At 35.3% G+C, this 15,993-nt stretch overlaps 2 protein-coding genes across 2 annotated transcripts in view; one reads left to right on the top strand and one right to left on the bottom strand.

Moving 5' to 3' along the window:
• Nucleotides 1–9,625, top strand: part of LOC108692512 (UDP-glucuronosyltransferase 1-8-like) — a 118,789-nt gene extending 109,164 nt beyond the window's left edge. The window contains exon 8 of the mRNA XM_018200805.1: nt 9,319–9,625. Within this exon, the coding sequence (XP_018056294.1) occupies nt 9,319–9,625 (307 nt within the window). The remainder of the gene's footprint in view (nt 1–9,318) is intronic.
• Nucleotides 9,626–11,619: 1,994 nt separating this feature from the next.
• LOC108692513 (sulfatase-modifying factor 1) overlaps nt 11,620–15,993 on the bottom strand; it is a 100,150-nt gene continuing 95,776 nt past the window's right edge. The window contains exons 4-5 of the transcript XR_001931985.1: nt 13,406–14,280; nt 11,620–11,683 (exon numbers count right to left, since the gene is read on the bottom strand). The gene's annotated coding sequence lies outside the window, so the exon portion shown is untranslated. The remainder of the gene's footprint in view (nt 11,684–13,405; nt 14,281–15,993) is intronic.

Genomic DNA, 15,993 nt, shown 5'->3' on the forward strand with positions numbered 1-15,993 from the left:
TGACGCGGGATTCGTACGCTACCCGAAAGATGGAAGAAAGTAGTGGCCAGCGATGGATACTTTGAATCATAAATGTATAATCAGTTTTTTATAATAAAGCCTCGAATTTCGGAAAAAAAAACGGCGGAAGTAAAGTTGTACATCTAATAAGAACTATAAATAATGTATTTACCATTACAATGATAGTTATAACAATGGAAATAATACAATTATAACAATAACAAAAAATAAAAGTAAATAATAATTATAATAATAGCAGTAATAATAAAAAGAAAATAATAATAATAATAGTAAAGAATAATAATAAAGATAATAATGTAGAAGAAATAAAAAAAAGAAGAAAAAGAGAAAGAAGCTAGAATATCCAACTAACTCTGTTGAATCCTCACATAACACGGCGCCTCAGATGACAAAAATTAGCATGGCGAAAAGAAGTAAGTGACTCGGTTACCTTGATCGCTCCGGAGAATTCCAAACCGATTCGAAGAATTCCAGAGTGAGACCGTGTATGCGGGTATTGATAAATTGTTGTTTTGCAATTCGGTATCACAAAATCAAGAGGGTAGATACGAGATGTCGCACGAAGTCTCGAGCAGACCCTCAGCCCATCAGCAAGATACGATGGAGTACTAATATTTAGAATTGAATAAATTAAGCAACCTGTTAAATAGTCCCTTCAATCATCCGAGGGCAGCCATCCCAAACTCATTGTAGAAGCAAGATATGCGATCATAATTACGCAAGTTGAAGATAAAATGCACGCATTCGTCTTCCTGATCCTAAGTCTTTGCTGACCGGTTAAGTCCGTGAATACCGCAGAGTAATAATCAAAGAACGGGAAGAACAGAGAAGACATCAGCCGAACACACAGCAGGATGGAGAAGTTGCGCTTATGTATTTCAATCGCCACAAGACTCCATTCACCCTGTGGGAAAGATTCTTGACGTGCTCAGACCAATTAAGAGTGCTCGTAAGAGCCAAAGTTAAGGGCCTGATTGGAAAGTTTAATTGGGATGTCATTGAGAAACAGTTCGATATTGCTATTCGCCTGGATGTTGTTTACGAACTGAGTATTCCAAAACAGAATAACTTTCGTCTTACTAGCGTTCAAGGTAGAATTATCCGATATTCATCGCGCCACAGCCTCCCTGATCAAGGCTAGTGCTACACCTAGCTCTGCAGGAAGAAAATGCAGATAAATTTGCAGGTTATCGGCATAGAAAATATGGTTATAGTGTCGGAGAGACATCATCATATTGAGAGCGATCTGTCAAGTAGAATCTGTATCATTCAAGGACAGGATCAGATAACCGAAAGCAGAAAAGTATGCGCAGCAGAAGACCGTGATTAAGTCGAACGCCCTTGGAAAAGTCAAATAAAATAAGTAGCGTTACCATTTTATCAATGGCTAGCCGTATATCATCATGGTGAGCCTGCTTAGAGCGGTCTGCATTGCCGAAAATTTGTTTGGAGAAGATCGAGGAGTTGATGAAGATGTAGATGGGATGTAATTGATCGTAGACTATTCGCTTAAGAACTTTAGAAAGATAACATAGTAGAGAAATAAGACAATGATCGAAGAAAAAGAATTCTTTACTATAGGAATAGGGATAACATAGGCCGTTTTCCAGATGAAGGAAAAGGATGAGAAGGGAGGAGTGATTAAAAAAGTTAAGGATGATAGGAAAAGTAATAGGGAGGCTGTCAAAGACTAGATGACGACTAATGTCATCTAGTCCTGATGAGTTTGACGCACAGCACTTAAACACAAGGCTCAGGGTTTCCGGAGTTATGTATTGAAAATAGAATGTTATAAAATCAAATAGAAAAAAGGAAGGAGGAGAGAGAGGGAACAGGGAGAGACGAGAAGAGAAGAGGAGTTAGGTGATGACAGGGGAGATGGAGAGAGAAGAGAGGGAGTTAATGAGATGAAGAATTAGTTAAAGTCATTTAATAGAATAGGAAGCTGACAGGTTTTCGGCTCAGCCAAGCTAACAGACCGAAACCGAGCAGTCGAGATGATGAAGTTGAGTCGCTGAAACAAATAGTTATTCTTAGATTTATCCAACCTTTGACTCATGTCATTACGTAGAATACGGAAAAAAATCAAAGTTAGCAGGAAATGGGTGTATGCGAAATCGTTTAACAGCGTCACATCTGCACATAAGAAATCTGGACAGGAGAACCAAGAAGTCTTTTTGCCTGAAATGTCAAAGCAGAGCGTAAAGATCGCGCACTTCCTGCAGGTATTTAGTTAAAGTGTTGATTTTAACATCAAGGTCACGTAAGTATGTTATCTCTGTCCAGTCCAAGCCGCTAATAAAGGACTATAATGCCTTCGAATTATAAGAGGAATAGTTTCAAGTCGAGATTAATCGAGGAGGAAAACGAAAGCATTAATAGTCAAGAGAGACTTCGATGAGATCGTGCATTGATAAAAAGGAAAGAACCTGCTGCCGAACTTGCTGCTGAACTGATGCTTGATCACTGACTCACAAAGCAGTGATCGAAAAAAATCGACAAGCTCATCGGGAACGTAAGGCTTTAACTACGTCTACGACATGGCAATAGATCATAAATGCCCCGTGAGAAGTGATAAGAAAATTCAGCGAAGAGGAAGAAGAGACTGACAGTTCACATGGCATAAGCGAAGTGCTTCAGAAGAAGAAGCTCCGAAGCGTACCAGAAAAAATCAACACCTTGAGTATTGGCCTCAATCCGCGTCCGTCTCTCAGCATCAAGGCACCATGACTACGAGTAACCGCAAAAGCTATCCAGATGCCACAACAGCCACCGAAAGAGAATGTTCCCTGAAAAGAGGAGATCCCTGAAAAGAGAGAGAGAGAGAGAGAGAGAGAGAGAGAGAGAGAGAAAGGGGAGGAGGAAGAGGAAATACATGTACGTGCGCGTATCATCGTGTGACATGTTTCACGTGTAGCAGCTGAGCATCGAACGATGCGTTGCACCGTCTCTGCCTATCTTCCGTACGCGACTTATAATTCACTCGCTATTTGCGTTTATAATTCAAAAATTAAGCTACGCATAGAATTTTTGCAAAGGAAAAATTGTCTTAGAATTATGTCAGGAATATCTCATTTTAAGGACTAAGGTTTGTTCTGGGACACCTTATATATTACTGTTTCAAGTAATTTTTTGTCTGAATGCGAAGTTATTTTGTTGCTTTCAATCAACATTTATCTGAGATAAAGAAATTTATTTACATTTAACATGAACAAGTTCACATATCAAAAAAGTATTGCGTTACACTTGCATTACTGTGTTCGTTTTCACTGAAATCTCAATTTTGTTGGTTTAAATAGTGATTTGTTTATAATAGTAACAAATTATTTTGTTATCGTAGACATATTTAATTGTTATTTAATTAACGTTAATCATTTCTCACAACCAAATTAATTCGAGAATAAAAGGTTATCATAACTCTATAGCAATCGGAAAAATTAGATTAACTCGCGAATGGATACGTAGTTGCCCTAACGAAACCTGAGTGTTGCGCGCTTTACATTAAGCGCTCTTCGTCTCTTCTCTTCCGGCCTGGCACGTACTGTACAGAGCTGAGTCAACCTCCTTTTTTTTCCTTTTTTTCTTAGCGTGATTCGCGCGTTAACGCTTATCTCGCGCTTCTCTAGCAAGGATTACATGCTTGAAGTAGACCACTCCGATTCTTCTGAAAAAGACTGTTGCGCGCCCCTTTAGCGCCCCAGCTCTTTCTTCCCGATTCCCGTATGTACCCCGGAGTAAGGCCATTAGTTGCTTTTCCCGCAAAGGTATTTAATTAGATCATGCTATTAGGTGGGAAGATCAAGGCGAGTTGGAGAGAGCAACTCTGAAAAATAGCGAAGGCGTTCTACCAACATGGGGAGTTCAACTCCTCCGTGTTCGGATCCTCGAGCTCATGGAAGCTCCCCAACAATCTTTCGTGTCCACCGCTTTTGTCGCCAAGGCCACCTTCCCCCAAAGTGCGTCTCGTAGGAAGTGACCAAGCTTTCCCCGCCATACATACACGTCCCCATGAGGCTAAGGTCTCAGTTAATCCCGCGTGATAAGAATCGAATCTTGTTCGTTGAAAATAAAAATTCTTAAATAGAAACAACATTTCTCCTTCTTTCTTGTCATTATTTGTTTATCTTCTCTGGCCTTCTCGAATCGACTCTACGTGATGACAACACTCGTCGTAGAGACATGAGTGATGTCATTGTCCACGCAGTACTATTGAGACGCGCCTTTTGACAGAAGCCCCGAAAGGGCCATGGAAGTTATCCTATTTTCCGTTCGACGAAATCGCAGTTTAAGAGCCAAGACTCCACCCCACGCGCCTATCCCGTTGACATCCTCTCTTGATAGATGGAAATATAATAAAAATAAAACAAAATATAAAAAAAGAAAAAAAGACTTACTCCGAGTCCGGACGTGACAATTTAGCCTACTAAAATCGGTTTCAAAATAAAACTTCAAAATAAAATTTCGATCTTAACTTCTGCAGTAAAAATACATTATAATGTATTCTGTTTCTCACGGATTGTCGTTCCATTTGTCTGTCTGTGTTAGATATTGCATAAAGTATTCAATACATGAGCACATATTCATAACTTATATAGGACCTTTATATCTGTAAGTTTGTACTTTAAGTTATTTGTATTTTACCATATACATTGCTTTTAACACAAATTCAATTTTTTTACTTGGTTTTTCGCAAATTCAATTCAATTTTTTGAAGATGATTTTAATAATAAAATATTTTATTTTTGGACTCTGCTTTTCTCGTCAATGACGAAATAATTAAACACACTTGACAATAAGACGTTAAAGATTTAGTAATTTTATATAATTTTATTTGTAATGTTAAATTTATTGTGTTCAAACTGACTATGACTTAATATTTTTAATATATTGTTTTTTAATATATATTTAATATATCTTTCTTTCTACTTTTTAAATATTATTTTTCGTATATGGACTGAAAACTTATTGTTAGTACAGTCGAAACGTTTCCTATTAATTTATATATAGATAAGAAACTAAACTAAACTTCCAATAAGGACGCTCGAATTTTAAATGAAAAATAAAACAAGTTGTGTGTGAGATATCCACTCAATTTTTTTTTTTATTTGAAAGAATATTTTATGGCATTAAGTATGGAATATAACGTCGCTCAAAGGTCCGCCGCGGTTTCGCTTGGTGACACGTATTCGGGCGGTCCAATTTTCGATGACTTTCTCGCATCAATCTGGCTGAATTTGCTGGATTGCGTTTGTTATGTTGACTTTGAGAGCATCAATTGTTTGCGGTTTATTCGTATAGACCTGCGATTTAAGATAGCCCCAAAGGAAGAAGTCTAAAGGAGTTAAATCGCACGATTTCGGTGGCCAGTTCACGTCGCCGCCGCGCGAGATAATCATGCCCTTAAATCGCTCGTTCAGAATGTCCGTCATGGCATGCCGTGTGTGGCATGTAGCGCCATCCTGTTGGAACCACATGTTATCGGTATTCATATCATCCATTTTAGGCCACAAGAAGATGCTTATCATCGATCTGTAGCGCTCGCCGTTGATGGTTATGGTAACGCCTGCTTTGTTTTGAAAGAAGTACGGATCGATGATTCCGCCAGACCAAAATCCGCATCAAACAGTGATTTTCTCGGGATGCATTTGGAGCTGGTGTATCTCGCGTGGATTGGTATCGTCCCAAATTCGATAATTTTGCTTGTTCACATATCCATTCATCCAAAAATGAGCCTCATCGCTCAAGATAATTTGGCGAAATTTGGGTTACCTTTCAACTGCTCCAGAACCCAATCAACGAACACACGGCGTTGTCTATGGTCGTTTAGTTAAGTTCCTGGGTCAATTGAATTTTATAGGGGTGGAGACCCAAGTCCCGACGCAAAATTCGCCAAGTTGAAGTCGCAGAAAGGCCAAGTTCTTGAACGATGAGAAATTGATCGCCTCGGATTTTCCCGTACACTCTCACGCACAGCAGCGATGTTTTCAGCAGACCTTGCGTTTCGGCGACATACTAGTGTTGGCTGATTATTTATCGAACCGGTTGACTCGAATTTGGCCACCAAACGTCGAATAATCGACTCGGCAGGATGGTTGTGGCGAGGATAACGTAATGCGTGGAACGTTTCTCGAACGGATCACTGATTTTGATAATAAAATTTTATGATTTGCACACGTTTCTCAACACTATGACCTTCCATGGTGATTTACCACACACTACTAAACAATTCACAACAAATTTGATCACTTTAACAACATGGCTACTATGATCTATCAAATTTCGAGTTCCTATTGAAAGACCCTATATTTTAATTCTTAATGTATGTTGTAATAAAGTTAGTTTATTTTTAAAGATCCAATAAACATTGCTCGTATTTTTTGACCTTTCTAATTACTGTTTTTTGCTTAGCAATCGTAAGCTAAATATTTTACATATTTTAATCTATGTCTTCTATATATTGTGTAATTATTTATTCATTAGTTTTAATGAATAAATAACTATTAAATCTTTGATGAAAAAAAAAAGCATATGAATAGCAGATGAATATGCTATTCATCTGCTATTCATATGCTTTTTTTTTTTTTCTTTGATTGTTCGAATCAAATTTTTAACTTGTAACTTTTCAATTATTTATTTTTTTATTAACTTAACTTCTAATTTAATTAATTTTATTATAAATTGACTTATCTTAAATAAGTTAAATTTTCATGACAATTAATTTTAATTTAACTTAGTTTAAAAAAAAAGTTATCTTATCCAATTCTGAATAAGATTCGTAATGGTATATGCTATAAATATACGGTAATAATATTTTGTATACGTTTTGTCTTTTATACAATAAAATTATTTAAATGTTCGTGGTATTGTGGAATATCTTGAAAAGTTAGCAAGAATATTGAAATTTAAATATGTCATATTGATGCTTAAGTTTTAATGTATTTCTTATCCTGAACTTTTTATTAACATTATTGTATTTAGAAGGTCAAAACCTATAAAAAATGCTATTTCTTTTATTTACATCTTTGTAAGCAAAAATTGGCCTCTTTTTAATTTAGTAACTTCTTTTCAATCTTCTTTCGATTTTTTTACTGTTTCTCATTTATGTTTGAATGATCGACGGTCAACGATCGTTATCTTTTACATTTGTATAGTTCTAGTCGTGTCACTAGTTTGCATAAAATTATCAATTGCTACTTGACAATGTGTGAAGAATAATGAAATAGGTATTAATTTTTTTTATTTGTAGTTTTAATAATAATAGGTTGGAGGTATTAATTTTTTATTTGTAGTTTTAATAATAATAGGTTGGAGGTATTAATTTTTTTTATTTGTAGTTTTAATAACTTTTTTATTCTCAGATTTTAAGCCAACTTCATTCTATTTTAGGAAATAGATATAATAACTATGGTTGATCGAGACTTTCGATGATGCAATTGCAATTGGCCATTTGCTTTCCTTAAAAAGCATATTGTTGTTTGAGAACAATTATATCGTCTAATAACTAATAGCACATTATGCAACTGCATTGAATTAATCCAATAAAAGGATTGCTTTATGTTTATCAGAGGAATGTCTCTGTACACTTTCCTTTGTTATTAATTTTATATTCTCACGAAATTTGTTAAATTTTTCTGAGCGTACAACATATTGATAATTGAATAATTTAATGATTTAATTGTCCCGTTACGAATCTTATCATCCTGTATTATTCAACTTTGAAAATGACTTAGTGATAGGTTGAAATGTTTGTATATATATATATATATATATACTTTTGTGGATATATATATATATATATCCACAAGAGAGTTTAAAACTTTCGCAGTTTTAACAATTAGCATTGATTCGTAACCCTTCTTCTTTTATTTTTAGTTGTTTTATTCAACTAAACTTGTATTATTTTATTTCATTTTATAAGTAAAATGCATTGTAATTATGAAATAATTATCAGCTATAATTTTTAAGAAAATTAATTTAGCCGTAAGAGAATTATTGATATTTATTACACAGTACAATACACATTCCTTCCTGTGAAAAAATCAAAGAGATTCTGAAAGTAGATGTAAAAAAAATACCCGTGTCTCAGTGTTTTAACAGATCATTAACATTTCTTAACATTTTGCAGCCATTTACCGTATTTGCTTTATATTGGCTTTTTACAATTATTTTAAATTATATAATCATTTTTTTAAATAATTAATTGATGTTTTTGCATGTGAAATTATGTGATGAGTCCGAATACAAAAAAAAACAACTGAGAATTTTTTTTCATATATTTTCAAATTTTTGAACAATAATAATAATAATACAATTATTATAAGAATTAAGAAGAATAATTATTATAAGAATCTTGATTGTTTGATTTGCCGTTTGTATGATTTTTATATCACGAATAGACCAACATTATTTATCAAGCTTATGTCTGATATTTTTTCTTTTGAAGCTTTTCTCAATGATCGCAATATCTAGATAAAAGCGTTCACCATGTTCATTACTGAATTCACCCAAATTTGGTGGAAAAAATCAAAATGATTGTGAAGAAAGTGTATTTTGAGTGACATGTTAATTTTCATTGCATGAAAAAACCAAAATCATTTCAGCAACAATTTTTTTGTAATTGTCGGCTTTTTTATTGCCCAGAAAATTTTCGATGACTAGTAAATTTTCCATTCCATGCTCGTTTTTCCACTATATTCAATAATTTACGGATTTATTTTCATTTTTTATCAATTTTGATATATCTGGACTATTAAATACAATAAGTGAATAAAATTAACTGAATAAAAATTTAAAATAAATGAACTGATAAAAGCAATGTTGAAATCAATTTACCTACTTCGATTTTTACTACGAACAATTTTAGAAATATTGTGTGCAATAACTGAAAAGCTTTGCCAGAAGGATCAAGTGCTCGAACAAAATTATAAATGAGACAGTTTGTGAAGCGGCAAAATTATTTTCCTTGGATCAATCAATGATACGTGATCAACAATGTCGAAGTAAGTCAATACCGAGACACAGGTATACTTTTCTAACATCTACTTTCAGAATCTCTTTAAGTTTTTCATGGAAAGAACCTGTGCTATACAGTATTATAAAAAGATATGATTTGATGATACTTAAAAAATGTTAACGACTTGATCTGGTAAAACACCAAAACACGAGTATTTTTTTTTACATTTACTTTTTTTACATTTACTTGAGAATCTTTTTGATTTTTTATGAGAAAAAAATCGATTTTTGTTGTATTGTATTATAGAATATGATTTTGACATCATGCTAAAATTGTAATTACAGGTATTTGAACAATATCAAAACAATGTCAGCAATAGTACAGGACGAATTAGTGAAACCTATTGACAGAGCGGCGTGGCATGTGGAACACGTATTGAAATTTCCAAACTCGAGACATTTACGATATCATGGACATGATATGTCATGGATACATTATTACGCTACATATCTATGCTTAGGTATAGGTTTCGTTTTGTTATTATATGTCTATTATATATTGTATAACAAAATTATTAGTCCTTTTATAAAAATGACATGCCTAAGTAACTTAAAACAATGGATAAATAATTTGAAACGAAAACTCGATTAAATATAAATGTACGAAACAATGAAAAAAAAATTGATCATATGCGATTAAGAGAAAATTTCTTTGCATTATTTTTATAATTTGTGTATGTATAACAATATATATATAACAAATAAATGAATAATATATTGGCAGAGAAATCTGTATCTTTTATTTATACTTTTCCAGAAAATAAAATGGCTATGTTTACACAGTGCACTTAATCCGCGACCTATAAGATAGATGTCTTTGTTTAATCTGTAGGTTAAGCGCATAGTATAAACATATTCTATGTCTAAAATGCAGACATAAAATGTCCTCAAGGAGCATCATTGAGATGTTTTTTTAGATATCATAAAGATGTCCTCAAGACACAAGTTTGTAGAGAATTGGTTCATTCATCAAAAGTTACGCCTTCTATCTGCTTTTTTTAGTTGAGACTCCTGCACCGAGAAGAAAGAGCGTATTGCATTAATTGGATTTTTGTAAAAAAGTTAAGTCTTAAGGCCGACATGTTGAATGTATTCGAGACAAGGCAATAAAATTTTCTTCCTATATAAAATCGAGAAGCAATTATTGTATCAAAACAATGTTTGTACAATAAAACGTTTTATGTCTCCTGTTTTTTACATGCAGTTTGGATATGTGTAATTATTATATTTGTTTAATTACACTTTTTAGATATTTAAAATAATTTTTCAAACATTTGAAAAATTTTAAAGAACATTTTTTTAAATTTAGGTATTCAGTGTATTACAATATAAAATATTATATAAAAAAACAAAAAATTAATAGGAGGATATTATAGTATTTTATAGTAAATATAATATTATAGTATTTTATTTAAGAGGGAAGAATCGATAAGTCTATTTTTTTTACTCCTAATCGATTTTTATTAAATAATTTTTAGCCACAGCAGTCTAAAGATTTAGAATTCTCGTACAAACAACAAGAGATCCGGGTTCGATTCTCGATCGAGATAATATTTTTCGCAATAAATTTATTTACAATTTTTCAGTACATTAACATTTTTCTAATATGAGCATCAAAATATTAAAAATTGCTTTTCAATTTGATTTTATTATAATATTGATATTATTGATATTATTAATATAATAATACCTAGTAGTCTAATTGCGTCCGTTTATAAGTCCGGAGAACTAATTCGACTCGCAGTTCGAATGACTATAAATATGGTATTATATATATATATATATATATATATGCAAATATGTGTATATACAATATGTTACATCCAAGCGTTTGGTTCGCGGAGATGTTCTCGCAAACGCGTTCATGTGTTCGCAGCTTGCAGAAATGAACAACATGAAAATTATAAAAAGAACGCACGCACGCACGCACGCACGCACGTGACTTTCAGGATTTTACAAGTGGCGATCTACGGTGTCGACACAGGCGTAACACTGCCCTCCTTCTCTTAATTTGTCGTACCAACAAGTGTGGTTTTCCCAAAAAACGTTGGCCTTCTTGGAATTTGGAACTCCCGACCAGTTTCTTGCTCCCTACTGTACTGCTTCCCAGAGTCTCTGGGTCCTCCTAAGGCTCGATCCTCCGGCCTACGCTTAAAGCCTTCTAGTCTTTCTCCCTTCCAAGCAGGACCCCTCTTCAGTTCCTCCCCAGAAGGGAGCCTCCGTAGGAATCCACTTGGATATCCCCTCGTCTTTGTGAAGGGAACTCCAGGATCTTGTTGCCTCTTCTCTTGAAGTCTTGTGCTCATATTACTTTCTTCTTCGGAAAGGGGAGAGGGAGGGGAGAGGGAAAATTCTATTTTGATTTTATCGCAGTACCTCTGCCTCCAATCTCTACTTCGGCATTCGCCCTCCGTCCTGTGGAAAAATCTCAATTCAAAAACCGCAGGAGAGACAGTCTTCTTAAAAAAAAATAATAATAATATAGGACGCACGATTGAAGCGCGTTCGTTTGACCTCCGACTTCTTCATCTTCTACGAAGATGAGTCCGCTGGCACCCAAAACACACGATTTCACCGAAGCCCCCGGGGAGACCTTCTTCGTTCGAGACGCGAAATCGCGTCATGTGCCGCGCAAACGTGAATGCTGCAACTGCGAAAGAAAAATAACTCGCGCAACTTACATCATAAGATTACAAATTGTGTTATTCTTTTCAAGTAATAGGGCTCTAATTTGTTAATTTTTATTTTTTAACTCGTTTTTCCTAAACGCCTTTCTAAATAAGGCGCCAGCATATCTAAATGTATTAGGTGTACAACTTTGCTTCCACCGTTTTCCTATAGATGGCTTTAGCGGTAAGTGGTGGTCGAAATAAATAGATCATAGACGTCATACAATAAACTTGGGCATCTGTCAACATAACTCCATAGAAACATTAGTCGATTTGTGTCTGCATCATAAAGTTATTCTCGATTGAAAATGTCAGTTTACGAACCAAATTCTCGTCATTTGCGGGAGGTTTTAATTTTTTGCTTCAATATGAAGAAATCTGCGGCTGAGGCTCATCGAATGCTCTCAAATACTTATGGTGAGGCCGCAATTAGTGAAAGAACGTGTCGTGAGTGATTTCAACGCTTCAAGAACGGTGATTTTGACATTGAAGACCGACATAGCAGTGGAAGAGAGAAGGTTTTCGAAGATGCAGAATTGGAGGCATTACTTGAGCAAGACTTGTGTCAAAATCAAGAAGAATTGGCACGATCATTGGGAGTAATTCAACAAGCCATTTCAAAACGCCTCAAAGCCATGGGAATGATTCAGAAGCAAGGAAATTGGGTGCCGTACGAATTGAAACCGAGAGAACGTTGAATGGCGTTTGTTTGCTTGTGAACAGCTGCTTGAAAGGCAAAGACAGAAGGGATTTCTGCATCGCATTGTGACAGAGGACGAAAAATAGGTTCATTACGATAATCCCAAGCGCAGAAAATCATGGCGAGTTCCCGGCCATGCTTCCACGTCGATGGCCAAACCGAATATTCACGGCTCCAAGGTCATGCTCTGTATTTGATGGGACCAGCTCGGCGTAGTGTATTATGAACTGTTAAAACCGACTGAAATAATCACAGGCGATCGGTATCGAACGCAATTGATGTGTTTGAGCCGAGCATTGAAAGACAAACGATCGCAATACGAGAGACACGATAAAGTGCAGCATGACAATGCTCGACCCCATGTTGCGAAAGTGGTCAAGGCATACTTGGAAACGTTGAAATGGGAAGTCCTACCCCACCCGCCGTATTCTCCAGACGTTGCTCTGACTATCACTTGTTTCGATCAATGGCACACGGCCTGGCTGACCAGCACTTCCGATCTTATGAAGAAGTAAAAAATTGGATCGATTCGTGGATAGCCTCAAAAGATGACCAGTTTTTTCGACGCGGGATTCGTACGCTACCCGAAAGATGAGAGAAAGTAGTGGACAAGCGATGGACAATACTTTGAATCATAAATGTATAACCAGTTTTTTACAATAAAGTCTCGAATTTCGGAAAAAAAAACGGCGGAAGCAAAGTTGTACACCTAATACAACTTTATTTTTATGCTTATTCGACTTTTTTTTATGCTTACGAATATACTACTTAATTTTTTTACTATGTAATATGAACCTTCCCAATTATTCTACAACTTCGAAGTTTTCTTTTTCGAGGATTGTAGCCAAACTTTTTGTCCTTTCTTGAAATAAATTTGTCTGACTTTTCGATCGTACTAGGATTTCGTTTGTGAAGATTTGATATTTATCCGTTCTCTTACACTTGTATGAATCTCTTCCAACTTCCTCTTCACCTTTCCTACGTAGCCTTCGAGAAAACTCACCTTCTCAGTTTCAGGAGGGCTGCCGCGTAACAAGTCAATTGGCAGATGAAGATCCTGAGCAGAGTTCTGCTGAGGTCATTCCAGTTGTTTCGTGCTTGGAAGATCGATACGCCAACAGATATAGTGGAATCCATCGATCCCAGTCCTTCTGATTCTCAGAAACAAACTTCGACAAATAATTAAAATGGTATGATGCTATCGTTCCACTTATCCGTCTGTCTGAGGATGTAAAGGGGTCGTTTTTGTCTTCTTAATTATTAAGTGTGATAGTTCTCGAAAGATTCTCGATTCAAAATTCCTTCCTTGGACCTCTAGAGAAATTTTGTATCTTGAAATAATTTGATTTAGAAAGATTTCTGCGCTAGTTTTAGATCTTATATTCTTTAAGGGAAAATGGCTTCCACCCATTTAGTAAAACAATCGACAACAACAAATAAATACTTATTTCCGGAAGAAGTTATTGGCAGAGGCTCAAGTATATCCATCTGAATTCTTTCAAATGGGACTCCTATATTATACGTCTGTAAAAGAGATTTTCCTTTTCCAGACGAACTTCTAGCTAAGCAAACTTGATATGTTTTGCACCATTCCTTCACATGGTTTACATGTTACACAATGAAATTGCTTCCGCACTTTATCGAGCATCTTTTTGATGCCAAAATGCTCTCCTGTGGAGGAATTGTGTAACTCCTCTAAAATCTGCGTTACGAGCTTCCTAGATACAATTAACTGGAGAATTTTTCTTCAAGTTAGAAGCTTTTCACTTCTTGTAGAGTATACCATCTTTGACTTCAAGAGAATAGGATCAGTACACTTTGGCGAAGATCCTTTGCTGCTACTTCTTGCTATAAAGGGCGCTCTTCCCCTGCTTCCTTCTTAAAAAGAAACAGATAAATGCAAGGATTTCCTATTTGTTCTTTACACTAATTCTCATAATTATCTTCAAGTAGAATAATTCTTTCCACACAGCTTTCCTGTTTCGTAACTTCCTTTAATTCTACATTTGCATAATAATAACGGCACTGATCGTGCATGGCCGCCTCGATAACTCATCCGCATTCTTATAAGAAAGACCTTGCGATGAATATATTCAAAATTATATTGCTGAAGTCTTTCCATCCACCGCGCTAATTGGTCCTCAAGATCTTTAAAAGACATTAATCATTTGAGCGAGATATGATCTGTACATATCAAAAATTTTTGTCCATACAAATAGTGATGGAAAGATTTTATTGATTAATTGAGTATAGCTAGAAATTCACGATGTATCGCACAATAGTTTTTTCAAGATTTATTCAAGATTCGACTGCAATACTTTTTTTGCCGTTTTGTTTCTGTGATAAGATTCTGCCCCAATTCTTTGATTTGATGCACCAATGTCAAGAATATACTCTCCTTCTATTTTAGAAAAAGCCAAAATTGGAGAGGAAATCAAGACCTACTTTAATTCATCAAACGAATCCTAATGCTCTTCCTTCCAAATAAATCTTGCCTCGTTTTCCGTTAACATAAAGCGTGTTGTGACGCTTGTCATCTGTTACCTTGTCTGGAAGACTCGTTCGCCAAAGTGGCGTGTAATAACAATGACTCTCTTTGTTGTAACGATTCGAACTTTTATTGTTGAGTCGAATTTAGATACATTCAAAGCGGGCGATAGGCGAAGCTTATAGACCGATAACTTGTGCATTCCTTAAGCTGTGTGCACTGATATTGGGTTGTCCGGAAAGTTGTCCATGCTGATTTTTGGTAGGTGGCGTAAGGATAAGTCTGAATATATCAGAACGATTGAAAACAAATAACATGCGTACATATCGTAAAAGATGGACTTCAGGCATACTTGGAAAAAAATTTGGTTGCGATACGTTAATTTTTGTCAGTTTTATATGCCTTTGAATATGAAAGAAAACAAAGTGCATTTTAAGCATTTAATGTTTTTCTTTTACCGGAAAGATAAAAATGCCACACAAGCGGCAAACAAGATATGCGCTGTTTATGGCGAAGGTGCTGTAGCTGAAAGAACTGTGCGGAAGTGGTTTGCTAGGTTTAAAGCTGGTGATTTCAATCTTGAAGATCAAGAACGCCCGAGTAGGCCCTCCACCACAGATGAAGATCAGATTAAAACACTGATCGAGAATAACCCACGCTATACGACACGTAAATTAGCATGAATATGTTAAAATCCACCATCCACAAGCATTTTGTGAAGCTTGGGTACATAAACTGTTTTGATGTATGGATTCCTCACGATTTAATGGAGAAAAATCTGATGGATCGCATTTTCATTTGCGACTCGCTCTATATGCAATGAGGAAACACCATTTTTGAAGCAAGTAATGACGGGGGATGAAAAATGGATCATTTACCATAATGTTGAGCGAAAAAGATCTTGGGGAAAGCGGAATGAACCACTCCAAAAGCCGGTCTTTATCCAAAGAAGATCATGCTCTGTGTCTGGTGAGATTAGAAAGGGATCCTGTATTATGAGCTTTTACCAAACAACGAGACAATAAATTCAGAGAAGTATTGTTCCCAATTAGACGAATTGAAGACAGCAATGATTGAACAAAAACGTCCAGAAATAGCGAATC

The sequence above is a fragment of the Atta colombica genome, unplaced genomic scaffold (assembly GCF_001594045.1).
Source record: "Atta colombica isolate Treedump-2 unplaced genomic scaffold, Acol1.0 scaffold75, whole genome shotgun sequence".
Lineage (NCBI taxonomy): Eukaryota > Metazoa > Arthropoda > Insecta > Hymenoptera > Formicidae > Atta > Atta colombica.